Below are 18,599 nucleotides of genomic sequence, written 5' to 3'. Positions count from 1 at the left end.
CATAACACGTTCATGTTCTCGCTTACAAAGAGCTCGCCTTTTCCACCATATCATCAAACTATCACAAACTCTTCATCCTTGACTTCTCCATTCTGTTCCCACGTCCTTTTCTCCTCGAAATCTTCCAATGCTTCTCCATCCATCTTTCCATGCACATACGCTTCGCCAATCAATGTCATATAGGGACCAGAGCCAGACTCTCTCATCACCACGGGCACAGAGCAGCCATACAGGATGCAAATAAAGTCACCCTCTCTGGACTTTGGCGGGCAAAGACCAAAAAGAGGCCACTCAGTTTCCTGAACAGTCGCTGTGAAGAACCTTCTGTTCCACGTCACGTTTCGAACACGTGTGAGATACTTGCGAAGCATCTCAGAGTGCCCTTGCAGGATCTCTCCAATGTTGAGATCTCCGTTGTTGAAGACGTCGGCAATCTCCAGACACCTCAGGCAGGCTCTCTGATACCACGGCGGGGGCACTTGGCCGTTGTGGTTTCTGTCAGCAACTAGAGTCCTCCAGATAGGGTCCGGGACACTGTCCGTGTCTTTTCCAAATCCAGGCCACTTGCCCATATCCAGAGACTCTTTTGTGATAACACCACCTGTGTTTCGCGCCGAGACATCCTCGATTTTGGCCAGTCTAAATCCTCGTGCAAAAAGTACCTCTCTCCGTGTAGAGGCACTGCCTCCTTTACCCCCTGAGCTTGAATCCTCATCCTGGGGCACACGGTCAAATCGGACATTGCATGGCTCTTGAGAGGAGGCCGCGTAGTTCGGCTGTCCAGCGTGACCGACCAATACCTCTCCGTTCTTGCGTCCACTATAAATCTCGTCAGGAAGGCCAAACTCAGAGCTCGATAAGAGAGGTATCCAAGAGGGCAGCGTCTTTCCTCCTTTTACCGGCATTGCCCAAGGACGGCAGATAATGTCCAGTGAGTTGGAAGACCTAACGCAAAACTCGGTAAAGTCCTTGTAGACTTCAATCTCACTCTTGGAGTAGTCGGCAGGAAGATCATCGCGTCCGCCTTTGTCGTATTGCCACAAGTGTCTAGATGTGTCGCTGGCAATGCATTTGAGGCTGTAGATGAGGTCTCTTTGATCACTGGTGTCGAATGTCTTGAGAGACGTTACCAGCGACTCGATGGACTTGATAGGTCTCTTGATATCTCCATTGTGCTTCCTCAGAAAGAGATTGTTTGTTGCTTCGAGAAGGATCGATGCACCGGAAGCTTCAATGTCTCCCAGAGTGTTGGGGCCCTCTCTCCAGTCAGAGAAGTCAAACAGAGACTTGATGGTGTCCTGGTTCGAGACCAAGAGGGAGGCAGCATCAGCAAAGTCAGACCAACGCACTATAGCTCCCCCACAGTGTACTGTCGCGTCCTTGGCCAGGGCAATCTCTTGGACGATCCAGCGCCTCGAGAACCAGCGATCTCGCATGAGTTCTCCCAAGGCATACCACTTTCTTGCCTGCTTCCGATCATTTGCGTGCCTGTCAAACACTGCAAAGTCCATCAAAGTAGGGATAAACTCCATGGCCTCATCGCTTCTCCTATCGCGGTCACTTTCACCCAGCCAGATACAGACATTGCTCGCACTGCTGTAGATGTTAACCATGCGAGATAGCTGCTTTGTTTTCTCCGCCGAGTTGGCTTGATTGATGCACAGGAAGTCAACCCATAAAGCCACCTTTTGAGCGCCCTTCCCATGACTTCGGAGACGGAGAAGAGCTCGGAAGAGATTGTTTCGAATGCGCACCGAGGTCGCTCTCCTCGCCGCTGAACCCCATCGTTCTGGGTTGGTCACACTCGGTTCATCGTCGTTGTCTCCGAGGAAATAGATGCGTCCATTATGGCCCTCCGATCCCCAAGAGTACGAAAGAGCCGCATATTGACGAGTCTCTCCCCGGCCGTTCAACGGCCACGTGTCCATTTTGCAAATCAGGGGGTAGTGAGGCTCGGGGGCTGGCAGCAAGATCAACACTCGGAAGCTGTCGCCCTCGAGATCCTTGTAGGTTATCTTGTCCGTGACACGTTCGCCCGAAAGGTGATTGTGCTTCAGTGAGTCCGAGCAGCCGTCACCAGGTTCCAACGTGCTGTGGGCCTCGACATGCTCAAGCCACCTCCTCTCCAACCTCATCTCTGACTGAAGTATCTGCTTCATGTCTGCCACCCGGCTCATCTTTTCCCGTTGCTCCAGAATCGCCCGGATGTGTGCCTCGAGATCTTCAGTTTCTTTAATCATTAGTTCCAGCAACTCCAAGAATCTCTGGCGGGAAGGATCCTCAGCCTCATCGTTCGTAGAGTCAGAGTCGTCGGGATCAAGAAACTCGCGCATGCCTCTAGGCAAGGCATCGAAGCCTTGCAATCGCTCCGGACGGCCGAGGAGAGAAACGGGTCTCCTTTCACGAGCCCAGCGTGGCCCACCTCGCCGATGTTCCCGTTCCTCTCGGCGAAATGCAGGATGGGGAGCTCGCTTGGAGAGAACCAAGTCCCTCACCTCTCGGAGTTCCTTCTCTCTCACATCCTGCTCAACCATCTCCTCAAACTCTTGCGTATCCTTACGCTTCAGTATCTCACCATCGTTTTCGACTTGGCTTTCCTCATCCTTGTCGTCTTTCTTCTCCTCTTGCTTCTTTTTCAAGTCCTTCAACTCTCTCTCCAAACGTTTGATCTCACGATACTCTGTCGAAATCTCGTGCTGGCATCTTTCCTCCTTCAGCCTTTCAGTTTCTAGCTTCGTTGAGACTTCGCTCGCCTTCTTAAGTCTCTCAACTCTGTGTAGTTCGGCTTCTTTCTTCTCAAGTCTTTGTCGTTGCTTGCGGCTGTCCTTTTTGACCTGTTCCAGTTTCTCCGCCTCTTTTTGTTGCTCTTGTTTATGTCTTATTTCTTGGCTCCTTTCATCTATGGCATCCACCTTCGTGTCGCCCTTTTCACTCTCTTCGTGCTCAACTAGCACTTCATCATCCGCTATCTTTTCCTCCGCGTCATGAGCTGCGTCTCCCGTTTCAGCCTTCTCGCTAATTTGTGAACCCTTTTCGTGCCCTTCCTCCACTTTCTTTGGCTCTTTGTCGTCGCCAATCTCCAAATCTCTATCTGGGCTCATGGGTCGGCTGCGGCTGCTGGCCCATGACTCCGAGTCACTCGAGTCTTCCTCGGGCTCGTTAGGGGCGTTGAGGGCCTTCAACTCAGCCTCTAGTTCCTTCACGCTTTGTGTGAGAATCGCTTTCTTCTGCGTCAATTCCTCCTTGTTCCTTCTCCTTTGGGATAATTTCTTCTGGACTACCAGAGGGCTCTGTTTCCCTGGCTCTTGCCATATCTTCTTCATCGTTTGATGAATCTCGCCGACTTCAAGTCTATCGAGAGTGAGCTTTAATGCTGACTCTGTTTCTTTGAATCTGTCCGCGAGATTCCGTTGAAGACTGTCAATGTCTGGGTCATTGGCCTTCTTAAGCTGCTGTCGAATAGCCCTATTCTTCGAAATGGCGTCATCTCGTTCCTTGCCGGCAGCGTTCGATATCTCATCTTGCTCGCTCTTCAACTTTTTCTCCTTTTCTTCCCAGGCTCTTATCTCAGCCTCGAGGGCTTTGATTCTCTCATCAGCGACATCGGTACCTTGCTCCCGAAATCCCAAATGATCCCATCGGGGTCTGGCCTTGGATGGCAGCTTGGGCAGCATGGTGGTGGAAACTCATGGGACAGTGAAAACTATGAAGAATCGCAGGAGGTGCCCGAAGTGATGATAGATGCAAACGCACGGTCACCAGAACAATGGTGGGAATTTGAGAGTTGATACTTGCTAGGTTCTTGAAAGAGGGGAACACCATCGCAATCGAGAGCTCGCCATTCGCCTTCTCAGCCTGCATTTCCGCCGTCAACACCAGCTGCATGTCAGCAGCCACTCGAAATCCAGTGACCACACTCCAGTTCATTAGTGTATTTAAATACCACGAATCAAGTCCTAGAAACAGGAAGCCTGCTTTTCCCCTCTGCTTTCGCTGTCCACAGTGGTGGCTAAACAAGAGCTGAAAACAAGGGGCTGCATCTGACGAATGATGCTCGTCCAACGAATCACCCCCACAAAGTTTACAAGGTAGCATCCGGACATCCGCTGCATGCAGATGTCAGTGAGAATTTGGACTATTTACGCACCTGTGCGGTTGTGTGCTAACATGGGGGTTGAAAATGCCGATCCATCAGCTTTCTCCCATTTGTTATCCTCCTGTCTTCTGCCATTCAGTCCAGACAATTGAAAGCGTTTGTAATTCCTTGAATTGAGATGAATTGTTTCAGATAGATGACGGATTACCCACCTCTTTTACAGATATCCTTATAGTTGCTGCGTGGTAAAACATCCCCCAGTTCTCTCGCAGCCACTGGCTTGCACAATGCCCCCAGATAGCTACCCTCCAATAGAATCAGGTGAGACCATGCATTTCCACTTGCAGACACGACCAGTCAGCCACTCTAGCTAGGGAGGCTTGTAAACAAAGCCGTGCTGAATAATTGAAGAGCATGCCATATCGGCAGGTCTCCATGTCAGATCAAATCCCACACTCGCTTCAAGCTGACAGGACGTTTCGGTACTCGAAAGACCCTTCCACACGCTTGAGCTACCCACACGATCGCTCCACATCCATACATTGGATTATACTATCATTGAACCTGAGGTATATCGGTTTCGTTCTTGTGCGAGCAAATGTCGAAGCCATGTACGTCCCGTCCGACGAAAAGGTAGGTGCTCCTCTGCGTTTTGTGCCCATCATTCTGTCTGACAGCCGATGGGCATTTCAGCGCTCTGTTGGGATCCCTCTTCTCCCAAGCACACCCAATGTGTCTCTCGATGCTGCCGGCCTAGTCGCCTTGGCCGATCTCACCACGATTCAGGAGCGAACGGTCCTAACTGGGACAGCTACCTTCCTAGACGCGTTCATCATATGTCCTGGGATACATATGCAGCAAAAGTCGACAAACCTCAATGGCGGAGAGCATCCTGTCTGCGCCAACATGAACACAGGAGACGTCTTTCGAATCGAGAACCCTGCCACAGTCTTTTATCTGCAGCAAGTCAGCAAAACCGGACATCTTACGAATTTGGCAGTGTCAGAGCTTGGAGAAGATTGGTGGTCCAAGGTCTTCTCTATGTTCTTTACAGCCCAGAATGCATCAGTGGCTTCTACCCTGGCTTATGGGACAGCAGTTCTCTGGACCATCTCGGTCGTTATTCTCCTAGCTTGTTCATACGATTGGTGGGGCCTGGTTATCGTTCTTGTGCTCATGGCTGCACGTCTTTGCAACGTCATCGTCGTTCGCCGAAGGGCTACTCCAGGTTGGTCTGGAGCAAAGGAGGGATTTGTGACGGGCGACCTTCTGGTCCTACTAAGCCAGGATCGTTGGGTGAGGATCCAAGGGAAAGTTGACCACCTCAAAGCTGTTACGTCTGGTCAGTGGCTGCGAGATCAGAGAAATGTCGAGGGCTGGATGACGGCTCTGGCAACACTGGCTGTCTATCTCGCTGCAGCCTTGGTTAGTAACGCAACTCAGTTCGGGAAGATCTTGATCTTGGTCCACCTTGGAGGCTCGGCGGGATTGTTGGCTGTTGCAAACTCGACCACCAAGAATATCCTGGTGATGCACGGCCATAGTCTTGCAGTTCAGGGGAGCAGGTCCAAGTATCAAAGACGTAAGGAGCTGATTCTCGAGCTGATCAAGGAAACCGGCCGATACGATTGGGCGCTGTCGATGGACGTGATCAAGGAGGAGGACATCCGGAAGCTCTCGGCCTACGAGCCAAAAATGGACCATCATGAAGTGAGTACGTTGCGGCATTATGCGACATCAGTGGAGGTTTAATGCCAAGGTTGTATTAAACAATATGTTCGTTTGCTGGTTTGCCTAACACTCAATTTATATGTCGTCGTTAGAATCACAAATGGTTGCGCCGCTATCGAACGATTCTCAAATTCTTGGATCGGCCAACGTTTATTACCGCCGAAGAACATGATCCGCAACAAGGTACCGTAGGTGACCAAGATAGAAAGTTTGAGAAGAGATAATCCATCCCGAGAGCGGGGGAGCAGGTCCTGACGTAATCAGTTTTGTCTTGCCCACTCGGATCCATGATATCACGCGTTCTGGATATAACATCATTCGACCAGTATCCAACAGCAGTCAACCTCCATTAGGTCTGCCCTTCCCCAGCTCGATCTTTTGACTCCTCAAGATGGTCCGCGTCTTCATCACAGGCTCAAGCGACGGAATCGGCCAAGCAGCCGCCAAGCTGTTAGCTGAGCAGGGCCACCAAGTCACGCTTCACGCTCGGAATGCAGACCGGGCTGCCTCTGCTCAAGCCGCCATACCAAAAGCAAAGGCAGTTCTCATCGGCGATCTTTCATCCATCGCAGAGACGAAGAAACTCGCTCAAGAAGCCAATGCCGCGGGGCCTTTTGACGCCATCATCCACAATGCAGGCATCGGCTACGGCGCTACATCGTCCCGGCAGATTACCCCTGACAAAATCTCGGCAGTCTTTGCAGTCAACACGCTGGCGCCATACATTTTGACTTGTCTCATGGACAAGCCCACGTCGAGGCTACTCTTTATGAGTTCGGATAGCCACTACAGCGGCGACGAGACACTACGAAACGCTACGCAATCTTACTCGTATGGCGACAGCAAGCTCCATGATGTCATGCTCGCCAAGGCCTTTGCCCGACGCTGGGAGGACATTCAGGTCTTGAGCATGCACCCTGGATGGGTGAGGACGAAAATGGGCGGCAGGGCTGCGCCAGGGGGAACAGATAAGCCGGCAGTGGCCCTAGCGGACTGGGCGGCTGGCGAAGGTGTCTTGGCAAGGATAAAGTCGGGTGCTTTCGTGTCGACAAGCAGGGAATCGACGTCGCATCCAGGGGCTGGTGTCGTGAGCAAACAAGAGGAGCTCCTCGACATTTGCAAGCAAGTTTCTGGAGTTTCTATTCCAGGGGAATAAGGCCAATATCACCAACACCTCAGGTATCTATAATGAGATGACAAATCAACCAAATCATCGGGTCCGGTCATTTCCCCATTGGGGGGTACGTACTTGTGATTGTGTGCTTGTGCTCCCAACGCGCATATTCTGCCAGAACTTAACATGGATCCAACAGCCATAGCCAGATGTAAAGACATTCGTTGAGGAAGAACAGTGAACTTTATTGCTTCACCATCAAGAGAGATTACAAGGTCGTAATAGGCCCGCCGCGTCAGCACTTAGCAGGACTAACGTTAGTTGATGCCTACCAAGACACGGATAAACACTTTTTGCAGGACCCGCTCCCTAGTCCGAAACAAGTCTCCCGCGATCCTTCCAAGGAGAAACTCATCCATCGACAATACCAGCTTCCTTGGCAGCTCCCTCTCTCCAGAAGCCGATGTACGGCCAAGTAGCTCTTTATAGACGGTAGACAGATACAATGCTCTAGCCATGACTGATCTACCCCTTCGCCCTTCAAGGTAGGCTCCGAGTATCAGCTCAAACAAGACCCCAGTCCCTCAAGGCTCATCCCTGCAGATCACCACCAGAGGGCAACAAGCCAAAGCTCTCTCGCACAAGCACGCAAAAGGTGCGGACTGGCTGCATCACGTGCAAGAAGCGACATATCAAATGTGACGAGAAGAAGCCCAGCTGTGGCAACTGTCTCAAGAACAGACGCCGCTGCGAGGGTTACATTGAGCAGCAATCCAAGACAAAGAGTCCTCCCGGCGTCATTCAGTTTCGTCTCGATTCAAAACAGGCTACACGTGCCTCTCCTTCGCTAAGCCAGATCCGCATCAGTCAGGACCCCCTCGATGTGCGGGACGCAAAGAGTGTCTTGTACTTTCACGAATTTATCAACTTGGTCCAGGGGCCTTGGTTCTCAACTGGTTCCAATGGGGACCTGTGGACTGCGACGTTGCCTCAGTTGGCTCATAGTAACAGCACTATTCGTCATGCCGCAATAGCCATCGGTGCCCTAAGTAAGTGGCTCACTTACTCCAACCATGACACACTCCGGGACGCATCAGTACCGGTTCAGCCTGTCACTGAAGGCGATACGCATTACTTCCGAGCCGTATCTCACTACTGCCATTCTCTCAAGCTTCAGAGCCAACAACAGTCGATGCAAGACGCAGTCTTCCTCTCAGTCTTGTTCCTATGCTTCGAGACACTGCGAGGCCACAGCAAGGCAGCGTTGGATCATGTCAACCACGGTTTGGCTGTCTTGCTTGCCCTGTTGACAGACCGAGATTCAACTCGCCATATCAATGCCCTGGCTCCCAACCCTAAGCCCCTTATAGCAACAGTCGGGGATATCTTTACTCAGCTGGTAACCCAGGCCCGTTTCGTTCTTCGAGGAAGCCTCGGCACCAGCCCGCCGTTACCGCACTTTACCAAAGGACTCCGAGATAAGAAGCACACTTTTGAGTCCTTCATGACTCTAATAAGCCAGCTACCCCGTGGACCTGCAACCAAAGGGAACATTCCCACTCTGTTCAATAGCCTGGACGAATTCGAGCTGTACTTGATCATCGCTCGACGGATAAGGCCCGAGGTGGGCATCATATCAATTGATATTGTGCAGAAGTCGGGGATTCTTTATTCAAGTGACCCATTCATCATCACCGCCTTCTGGCGCGCTCTCACAAGCGATCCCCGAATCCAGAAGGTCTGCGATGAGTTGTCCGCCGAGATGCGGGCCTTGGATGCCGCCTACTTGCCTCTATTCAACCAAATTATCATGTCCAATCAAGACTCTCCGACTTATCTGAGAGCCATTCATCTACGTTTACAGTTCCTCGATATCTACACATTTGAAAATCCAACACACTACCACGACCTCAACATATTACAAACTCAGACCCCGTTATTCCGAGAGTATCTTTCCCTGGCAAACATAGCTCTACGCATTGCGAGACAGAACTTGAAGAACCCAGCACAGCGGCTCTCGCTACAGTGCGGCCTGTCATGGCACCTACTCCTCGTGGTCTTCTTCTGTCGTGACCCTCTGCTGCGTGACGAGGCCATCTGGATGCTTAAGAGTTACCCAGGTCAGGACGGGCTTTGGAACGCGCAGTCCATGTATGTGTTGGCCCTGAGGACCAGGGAGTTGGAGCGAACCAATTCCGTCGAGGGAACACCTACAGAACAATGGGAACGCCTTTGGAGACGAGAATACCTCTTTGAAGAGGGTGGAGAGCGTGTTGTATTCTGTTTCCTCGACAAGAACGAGACGACTGGCGAGTGGGAAGTTGTTGAAGAGGTGGCCGAGGTTCGCGGAGACCTTGATAATGTGCCCTGGAAGAGACGGCCGCTTACATCTTCTGGGAGGCTACTTATATCAGATATCATTGTTCTTTGAGCATTTCCGAGGTCACGGGCCCCTGGCTGCCTCTCGCGCTTTGTTGTTCGTATTACTTTTCGGATACATGCAAGACGTTACACGAAGATACACAAACTGGTAGAAGGTCGCGGGCAAAGTCAAACTAATTCACCAAGGGGGGTAGTATTGCAGGCAATGCTGATTTAGATTAAAGAAAATTATAAGGATAAACAGTCTTGTGTATGGAACCTCTGAGCCTGAGCTTGATGGGACCATGGCGGTTGTTCCAAGTCCGTCCACCACTCTATCGCCGCCGTGTTTATAGCCTCTACTGATCCAATGCTTGGCTTTGGCACTGCAGGGAGTTAGCATGAGCCTATTGTTAGCTGAGGTGAAACTGACCATTTCGAAATAAACGCCCTGCTTGTTGATAAGCTCCGTATGAGTACCCTTTTCAACCACCCTCCCCTGATCAAACACAAAAATGACATCAGCATTCTGGATAGTCGCCAGCCGATGAGCTACGGCAATCATTGTTCGTCCCTTGCGAGCCTTCTCAAAAGCAGCCTGAACAATCTTTTCAGACTCGGAGTCGAGTGCAGAGGTTGCTTCGTCGAGCAGCAAAATCTTGGGGTCTCGGATCAAGGCGCGGGCGATGGCGATTCGCTGCTTCTGGCCTCCAGACATGGAAACGCCCCTGTTACCAACATCGGTGTTGTAGCCTTCGGGGAGGGAGACGATAAAATCGTGGATAAAAGCGTCGCGGCAGACTTCATGGATTCTTTCGTCGGAGATGGAGCTTGGGTCAGCGATACCGAACAGGATGTTGTCTCTGATGGTTCCTCTAAACATGGTCGGCTCTTGAGGGACAAGAGATAGGTTGTCTCGGTACTCGTAGATGTTGAGGTCGTTGATGTTGGTGCCGTTGCAAAGTAGAGCGCCCTTGTTGGGTTCCAGATCGTAGAAGCGCTCGAGAAGAGAAATAATGGTGGTCTTTCCGCATCCAGAGGGACCGACAAAGGCTGCGTACTGACCTTTCTCGATGGTCAAGCTCAGGGACTTGAACACAGGAACATCCCGCGTGGGATACTTGAACGAAGCGTTCTTCAGCTCGATCTTGACGCCACCTTCTGTGTCAGTGATACCTCCCTTGCGGCCCTTGGAATGAGACTCCTCGACGTCTGCTGACTGGTGAACATCGAGAATGCGGTTGGCTGCTGCCTTTGCCTGCGCTGCGTTGGGCGCCATGGCGAATCCGTAACTGGCAGCCTCCGCACCCTGGATGATGGCGATGAAACAGACAAAGAAAGCCTCCATAGAATACTCCCCCTTGGCCAAAAGGTTACCGCCATACCAAAATATTAGAGCCTGACATCCAAGACCAGCACTATCCGCAAACCCAAAGATGGCCGAAGTCCAGCGAGCCTTGTTGTTAGCAGCTTTGACGTGACCATCCAAGAGCTGGCGGTACCGGTTGTTGATGGAATCTTCCATGGTGAGAGCTGAGACGGTTCGAATTGCTCCGATAGCCTCAGTGGCAAACTGTGAACTTTCCGCAAAGACAGCCGAGTTCATTTGGTCAAACTGTACTTCATGTCTGAACTTCCAGAAGCCAGCGCCCAACATGACAGGCAAGGCGACAAACATGGCAATTATGCCGAGCTTCCAGCCGAAGATGAGCGCAATGATGATGCAGCCCGTGACGTTGAATATGGCCGAGATCAGGAAGGCGAGGTTCAGGCCTAGAAGCTCCTCCAGCTGCTTCGCGTCGCTCGAGATGCGAGAGCTCAGGGAACCGTGGGAGTTGTCGTCGTCGTCAAAGTATGCGAGCTTCTGATAGAGCATGTCGTGGAGATACTGCGCCTTGTAAGCTGCGCTAATGCAGTACTGGACACGAAGGCCGATCCATCCTTCACAGAAATACGACAGGCCAACGCCGCCGGCCAGGGCAAACCACATAAGACCCCAGAAGTTGCTCTCGCTTTTGATGTCGCCGCCCTCAAGGAGAAAAACACCAAGGACTTTGGCAAAGAGCCAGGCTTGAAGGGGAGTGCCGGCGGCCACGGCCATGGCAGAGAAGACGATACCGATGTAGAAGGGGAACTGTTCTCGCTGCTCGTAGAGAAGCCTTCCAAAGCTACGGGCCAAGCTTCGAGGCTCTACTGGCTCATGCGTTTGACTCTCCTCGATGGTTGTAGGGACCCGGTTCACATCGTCCAGATGATCCATCTTCTCTGATTCGGCATCAGACACCACCGGAGTCTCGCCTTCTGGTTTATCGCTGAATCGCAGCGACTGAGCCTGGACCAAGGCACTGTACACTCCCGACAATTCCATGAGACTTGCGTGAGTACCCTCTTCAACAGCGCGACCCTTCTGAAGGACAATGATGTTGTCGGCCTTCTTGATAGTAGACAGTCGATGGGCGATGGTGATGGAAGTACGGTTTTGAGTGATCCTGTCGAGGGCAGCTTGGACGATCTTTTCACTCTTGGCGTCAATGGCACTGGTGGCTTCGTCGAGGATGATGATCTGAGGCTTCTTGATAATACTTCTGGCGATGGCTAGACGTTGCTTTTGGCCTCCGGACATCTTGGCGCCACCATCACCGACCTTGGTATCGTATCCCTGAAGAGTTAGATTATTGCAAAGATACGAGAGGCAAAACTTACATCTGGCAGGCGGTTGATGAACTCGTCGGCGTAGGCTTCTTGGCAAGCTTCCTTGACCAGCTCTCGCTTCTTCTCCTCGGGCGCATCTTCAAACTCGGTTCCTACAAGACCGTTGGCAACGTTCTTGAAGATGGTGTCGTTGAAAAGGAAAGGCTCTTGCTGAACCAAGCCGATCTGAGCTCTCCACCACTTGAGGTGTAGCTCCTCGAGGTTGTGGCCGCCGACTGTGACTTTGCCACCCATGGTGGGATTCAGAGGGCCTTCTTGCTTCTCGCTCTCTTCCTGCTTATCCTTCTCCTCATCTTTGTTGTCTTTCTTAGCCTCGATAACCTGCGGCAGAACTTGGTGGTTGCTCAAAGAATACCATCGCTCCAACAGGCCCACAACCGTGCTCTTTCCAGATCCCGAGGGTCCAACAAGGGCAGTGTTCTGTCCCGATCGAATGCGAAGATTAAGTCCGTCCAAGATCCTGACGCCAGGTCGGCTAGGATACTCAAAGGTGACGTTGTCAAAGATGAGATCTTCAGAGGTGATGTCCGGCTTGAGGTCTCCAGAAGCAGGGAGGGGTGCGTCGATGACGGCAAAGAATTCGCATGCGGCAACCATGGCCTTGCTGACGGCCAGGAGAGGTGTCGAGATTCGTTCCATGGCGGTGAGTACCAACATGACCGACATAAGCACGATGATGACGGGAGCAGGGCTGCTCATGGCACCGGCGGCATATCGTTGAGTACCGTACCAAAAGGCAAGGCCAAAGGCGCCAAAGATACCAAAGAACTATATCATGTCAGCATATTTTTGCAGATCCATCAGAGTCAACATACCACCAGACCAAACTGAAGACCTGCAACTGGGGCAAGCTTGTGACCCTCCTTCATGGCCTTTTCCACCCACTCCCTATAACGAGAGATGATGCGTGACTGAGCACCACAGGCCATGACCAGGCGAATACGTTCAAGTGCTTCACTCGCAACAGCAGTGCCCTCAGCATCGGCCGCAGAAGTAGCAGACTGGCCCTTGACGATCAATGGCAGAACCACCGCCAACACAATGAGGATATACAGGACCAGTGAAGACGTCACCAAGGTAAGGTCCCAGCTCCAGACAAAGGCGATGATCAATGAGGCCCAGATAGTACCGTTGTACTCGAGAAATGTTCCCAGACGCTCGGAAACGCCGACTTGCAGGGTGTTGGATGTCGAAGTGATAGCTGTGGCAGGGGCACCTGCAGGCATCGAGTCGATGGCGTGGATAGACTGAGAAAAGAGCGAGCGGATGTAGTGAAGACGGATGGCGGATGAAAGTCGGATACCAATCATCCTGAAGCAGTACTTGTTGATGGTGTTCAAAGTCCAACGGCCCAGGAAGAGCGCCATGATGTACAGAGCTTGCTTGTTGAGAATACTCTTAAACTTGTCTGGCGACATGGTAGACGAGTCCCTAAAGTAGTCTGTAAACTGACCAACGAGCTGGCCAAACACAATGTTCATGAGGGGCATGGTGATTCCAGCGCCTATGGACGCCACCGAGGCGATGGCGTAGACACAAAAGTCCCATTTCGTCGCATAGGTGAACACTCGAAAGTAGTCGGAGATGGCTGGCGTTCGTTGCGGTCGAGAGTCTGCGTCTGCGGTTTCGTTGGTAAGGATGGGTATCTCTGTGCTTCCCTCGCGTCCATCGAGAGTGTAGGACTCAGGAGATGGAGGGGCGACGGCCATGTTGGTGGCTTGATACTATTACTCGACTGTTTGGAGAAGATGGTGAGCTTGGTCGTAGTGTTGCAGGGGGACTTCTTTGTGAGGAGAAGCAACAACTCACGATTGCCGTAGTCCAAACCCCTCCTCAATGGTATTGGCAACGAGTATTGTCTCGGTATTAAAACCAAGACCCTCAATCATGCAAGGGAAAGGAGAAGAAGGAATGGTAGGTAAGGAGTGTGTAGAAGTGAACAAAAATACGAGTATAGGACTCAATATAAGGGAACAACCAACAAAGCAAGGAAAAGAAGAGCAGAAGAAGAGATCTTTTCAAACGCAGGAGAAACAGACATGTCATCAATCAATCCATATTGATAGAAATAATTACCTGCGAAGCTATCCCTGCCTCGTTCGGTCCCGCACATCTCGTAAACTCGATTTCCTCTTTGGGCTTCTTACGAACGCAAGGATCACCCGACCCACCAATTTCGCGAAACAGTCTCGGACTCGAGTACAAGCCGTTTTGCCTGCTTACACACACAAACACAAGTACCCTTTCTGTCGGGTACGGGGTTTACATAGGACCCGGCAGTCGCTTGGTATTACGCACATTGAGATGGAAGTTTTTGTCCAATGAGAAAGGACGTGAAAGAAGCCAAGCACGCGTATCTGCCCCTAAGAGGGTATTTTGCGCTGGGCATCGTGAGCGACGTTTGGCAGATGATGACCAACAGGTCACACAGGAGGCGGGGTCCGTCAAGTGTCCGCCTCCCGTCATTAAATTCGTGGTGAGACGGGACGGTGACGAGGAGAGGGCCGTTGGCGGAGTGTCGATGTGGCAGTGGCATGTGCTTGTTGTTGATGGCGAGGTTAGTGAGGCAAGATGATGATCTTGCTGACAACCTAAGCAAGCGAAAGAGTCAGTGAGGCCATGTTATCATAGTCTAGTCAATAATATCAAGCCTGGCATCAATAAATGACAACAAAAAAGAGAAGTAAAAAAATCAGCAAAAAAGACAAAAAGAAAGGGTCTGGCCGGGGATTGAACCCGGGACCTCTCGCAAGCTTGCTTTCGGGTTTGCCCTAAGCGAGAATCATACCACTAGACCACCAGACCGGATAAGCGTCTTGAGCTCTTGTTGATGCCGGCCGGTCTCGAATTGCGCCCCTTGAGCTGGAGGGAGTTGGGGAGACCATCACTCCATCCAGCCATCCGCTTCCATCACCATCCTCAGAGCCGACAAGGAGTCAGCGGCTCGGCCAAAAACGACAAAGAAAGGTGAGAGATTTGAGGAACGTATTTTGAGATATTGGTAATAAAGATCTTCCAAAAGAATGGGAGACGTCCAGGGAACAAACGCAAGGGAACCCCTCAATCACGTTCCAAGGGTTGATGCCTCAGGCACACACGCTACGACGCGGATCTCTCAAGCTGAGGAGCTGAGGTCGACGTCTCAGGGTCAAGCATCAAGTATTTACTATTAAATTCTTCAAGAATGGTACATAGGCATGAGCTGAAGCTTGGTTTTCTGACGTAATTGCATTTCATTGTAGGTTTTGGGGCTTCCTCGTCACTCAGTCCAAGTTGCTCTCTCTGTGTTGAGCTGTCGCATGATAAGCCAGCCAAAACCTCACTAACATTTGATCAATCACACAATGCCCACGAAATCGTATCTAAAAATACTAGGAATAAGATTCAAGATATCCACACATAATAAATAAAAACGCTCTCTTTCGCATTTGCATTAGTTGCAAGCTGCTAGAGCAAAACCCGTGGTTGCCAATCTGATGAAGTTACCCTAGAGAAGCATATGTGCCTTAATGATAAGGCCTTGACAGAGTCACTGCAAAACAAGTCGTGTGGCAGTTAGCGCTCTAGCAGCAGGCTGGGCCTCCGTGTAGGCAAAAAGCACGTGCTATGTCACCTCCAGACGCACAAGCCACAGCCAAGGCGGCCCCACAACTCAGCCCCTCAGCTCCTTGGCCCCTGAATGCAGACGATCTTTGCATGGACCTCCACTTTGCCCTACCCGCCCCTTAACTAGCGCCTTAAGATGGCTTCACACGCGCTATCAGATCGAAGATATCTGAAGGTCGTTGCCCGTGGTGATCATAACTGGCGTGCGCTTATTAATTAACATATAGCCTCCACAACCTAATCGAGAATATCTGTTACAAATGTGATCAAAACGATCGGAAGAGAGACAATAGTTCTGATGAGGATTGATCGCTATCGTGCGGCGAAGTGGGGATCCTCTCACTCATGCCCAGAACCATAGCAAGTACGACAGAAATGAACTTTGAGAATGATCTTTTTGAAACGAATGTTTAAACTCCCAACCTCGACCAACCACCTTGACTCATAACCGTATCGCCACCTGAATATTCCCCATCACCTTTTAACCCTTCAAGAACCCCACCCTCATATGTCCATTGCCCCCTCTGTTGGCTCTAAAGTAATATGGCACAAATGTAATCTCCCGCTCATCTCCCACCTCTTGATCAGCAGCCGCCATCCCGGGTGCGACGCCGCGAGGCTTTGAATCCCAGTTCGTCAATTGCCTCTGCCAGCACTTTGACTTGAGCACAATGTATTCTTCACCAGTCTGCTCGCTCACTCGCTTCTCTTCGGTTACTGGAGTATCTCGCTTGAGAATGGTGTCCTTGAAGTGGTTCTTCTCCCACTCGTTGTCGACGTCTTCCGCGCAGTAGATGATAGGTCCACGAGCCAAGGTGAGGGTGTTTTGGTTGGTATGAGGGTGTGGTGAAATGTATCGTGGCTCAAAGTTGCCAATCCCAAGGGTGAAAGAGGGGCTGGCTGAGACATAAGCAGGGCTGAGGCTAATGTACCCCTTGGAGATGTTAACTTGGTCTGCACTTGGGCTTGGTGTCAGCGTGTATTGGCCTTGGGCCCACGCGGGCAGACGAAGACGGATCGTGGTCTGAGTCTCGGGCGCCGAAAGCCGGAACTTGATGTTTCCCTCAAGAGGCCAGTTGGACTCCTGCTCAAGAGCAACAGTTTTCCCTTCAGCCTCAAATGTCAACTTTGCAGACGTGTAAAGATGGACATTGACGTATGCCCCGCCATCTTGGGCTCCGTAGTCCCAGAGGTAACCTCCCAGGCTTCCGTACAACCTCGCCAAGTTGGGGGGACAACAGGCACACCAGAACCAATCGTACCGAACACTCTTGTCAGCCTCTGAGCTGGCGAGTTGGTTGACGTATGTAAACTCCTTGCCGTTGAGGCTCATGGCTGTCATGACCACATTGTAGAGACTGAGCTCAAGGATATCACCGTAACGCCCATCGAGGTCAAGGTGAAGGAGTCGCTCCGCTAGCATCATCACGGCAATGGAGGCACAAGTTTCAGAGTAACAACCTCCTTCGTCGGTGGACTGGGGAAGGTAGTGATCAACGCTGAAGCCCTCCCATTGCTTGATGGAACCGATTCCGCCTGTCAGATACATCTTTTGATCAACCATGTTATCCCAAAGGCGGGACAGAGCCTCAGTCCATTCCCTGGGAGCGGGAATCTCTTGGCTCTTGATTTGATGGTTGTAGATGAGATCTGCCACAGCAACCAAGAGATACACAGCGCGGACACTATGCCCTTCAATGGTCTTTTGTTCGAGAATTGGGAGATGAGCCTGATTAACCCAATACGAGTCATGCTCAGGATAAGAATCAGGCCGAGCCCAAAAATTATCCTTTCGCTGCTCCGTCTCCCACACGTAATAGTGCTTCCCGTCTTGACCCTTGGGGTTACCTCTCTCTTCGAGGAAATACTTGGCGAGGTTGTAGGCCTGCTGGCTGCCGGTCGCGCTATATAGACGGAAGAGTGCGAGCTCGATCTCTGGGTGTCCGGGATAGGCATGTAGTTGGTTATCGGCAGGGCCAAAAGTCTTGTCGATGTGGTTGATGTATTTGAGGATAGGTTCCATTAGGAGGTCATTCTTGTAGTAACTCTTGTGGGCAAGGGCAGCTTCGAGAAGATGACCAGCGTTGTAACTGCAATAGAGGTTAGTATTGTGGTTGAGACTTGATCAAGTCCACTTACAGCTCGTGCATATCCTTGACGTTGGTCCATCGCTTGTCAGGCTCGACAACCGTATAGTGAACGTTGAGGTATCCATCTTCATGCTGGGCACTGCGTATCATCTCGACAAGCTCCTGAACGGCCTTGTCTATTTCCTCATCATGGTTCTCCCCTAGCCAGTAACAGGCTGCCTCAATCCACTTGGCAATGTCACTATCCCAGAAGAGGTGGAAAGGAACAGGCCACATGGCATGGTCATCATAGATGGGGTGCCATTTCAGCTTGAAGCAGTCATAACGTCCAGTTGTCTTCAACTGTTCAAGCTGAGTATGGATAGAAGTCTTGCGGATCGTGTCTCTCCTAACAGACAACAAAGTCTTGCCTGTAAAGGCAGACTGAGAGAAGACCGACTGAGGATGGGACATGACAAAGGGGCAAGCTGAGGTCTCAGTAAAGATTCAGGTCAGTATGGAGGAGATAAGATGCTACGGAGAAACGGGTAGCTAAACACAGATCTCGAGCTGACAACGTATCATGGACTTATATCCAGCTGAGGCTATCACGGACCCACGACTCGCGCCTGAAGCCCCAACACCCCCCCGCAGCTTCCAGCCCATCTTCCGCATCTAGACATACCAGCTTGATAAGCGGAGAGGCCAATGAGCTTAGGTCGGCGCCCTTCCACCGGTCGGACGAAGCAGCCGATGCGGGGGTCGGGGTGTGCCACCGACGGCCGGGAATAGCGCCCTTGTAACTTGGTAATAAGCGGCGGCTCGTCATTGGGCACGGCGTGTCACAAGGGGCACCCGGGCAGTTTAACCTGCCCACTAGCAGCTATCATGAACTAGTTGGTTGACTCGC

The 18,599-nt window shown here is 51.4% G+C and overlaps 6 protein-coding genes and 1 non-coding gene across 7 annotated transcripts; 3 read left to right on the top strand and 4 right to left on the bottom strand.

Moving 5' to 3' along the window:
• Positions 1 to 53: 53 nt before the first annotated feature.
• On the bottom strand, positions 54 to 3,674 carry LRP88_00246 (HET domain-containing protein; the record flags this gene model as incomplete). Its single annotated transcript, XM_083236962.1, has 1 exon — positions 54 to 3,674. The coding sequence occupies one exon, from the start codon at positions 3,672 to 3,674 to the stop codon at positions 54 to 56; it is 3,621 nt and encodes a 1,206-aa protein (XP_083107331.1).
• Positions 3,675 to 4,705: 1,031 nt separating this feature from the next.
• Positions 4,706 to 5,848, top strand: LRP88_00245 (uncharacterized protein; the record flags this gene model as incomplete). Its single annotated transcript, XM_083236961.1, has 2 exons — positions 4,706 to 4,729; positions 4,790 to 5,848. The coding sequence occupies 2 exons, from the start codon at positions 4,706 to 4,708 to the stop codon at positions 5,846 to 5,848; spliced, it is 1,083 nt and encodes a 360-aa protein (XP_083107330.1).
• Positions 5,849 to 6,218: 370 nt separating this feature from the next.
• Positions 6,219 to 6,983, top strand: LRP88_00244 (uncharacterized protein; the record flags this gene model as incomplete). The annotated part of the gene is made up of 1 exon (XM_083236960.1): positions 6,219 to 6,983. One exon carries the CDS (start codon positions 6,219 to 6,221, stop codon positions 6,981 to 6,983), a length of 765 nt encoding a protein of 254 aa, XP_083107329.1.
• A 474-nt stretch (positions 6,984 to 7,457) lies between these two features.
• LRP88_00243 (Zn(II)2Cys6 transcription factor) lies at positions 7,458 to 9,372 on the top strand (the record flags this gene model as incomplete). The annotated part of the gene is made up of 2 exons (XM_083236959.1): positions 7,458 to 7,486; positions 7,545 to 9,372. The coding sequence occupies 2 exons, from the start codon at positions 7,458 to 7,460 to the stop codon at positions 9,370 to 9,372; spliced, it is 1,857 nt and encodes a 618-aa protein (XP_083107328.1).
• Positions 9,373 to 9,661: 289 nt separating this feature from the next.
• On the bottom strand, positions 9,662 to 13,723 carry LRP88_00242 (P-loop containing nucleoside triphosphate hydrolase protein; the record flags this gene model as incomplete). The annotated part of the gene is made up of 4 exons (XM_083236958.1): positions 9,662 to 9,688; positions 9,736 to 11,946; positions 12,006 to 12,782; positions 12,830 to 13,723. 4 exons carry the CDS (start codon positions 13,721 to 13,723, stop codon positions 9,662 to 9,664), a joined length of 3,909 nt encoding a protein of 1,302 aa, XP_083107327.1.
• Positions 13,724 to 14,729: 1,006 nt separating this feature from the next.
• Positions 14,730 to 14,819, bottom strand: LRP88_00241. Its single transcript has one exon. It is a non-coding gene; the product is annotated as a tRNA-Pro (tRNA).
• A 1,282-nt stretch (positions 14,820 to 16,101) lies between these two features.
• LRP88_00240 (glycoside hydrolase family 127 protein) lies at positions 16,102 to 18,163 on the bottom strand (the record flags this gene model as incomplete). Its single annotated transcript, XM_083236957.1, has 2 exons — positions 16,102 to 17,710; positions 17,763 to 18,163. 2 exons carry the CDS (start codon positions 18,161 to 18,163, stop codon positions 16,102 to 16,104), a joined length of 2,010 nt encoding a protein of 669 aa, XP_083107326.1.
• Positions 18,164 to 18,599: the final 436 nt, after the last annotated feature.

Source organism: Fusarium phalaenopsidis (assembly GCF_050370095.1).
Source record: "Fusarium phalaenopsidis strain FUZ10S chromosome Unknown contig_32274, whole genome shotgun sequence".
NCBI lineage: Eukaryota > Fungi > Ascomycota > Sordariomycetes > Hypocreales > Nectriaceae > Fusarium > Fusarium phalaenopsidis.
Note: the sequence above shows the minus strand (reverse complement) of the source record. Positions and strands in the feature narration are given on the sequence as shown.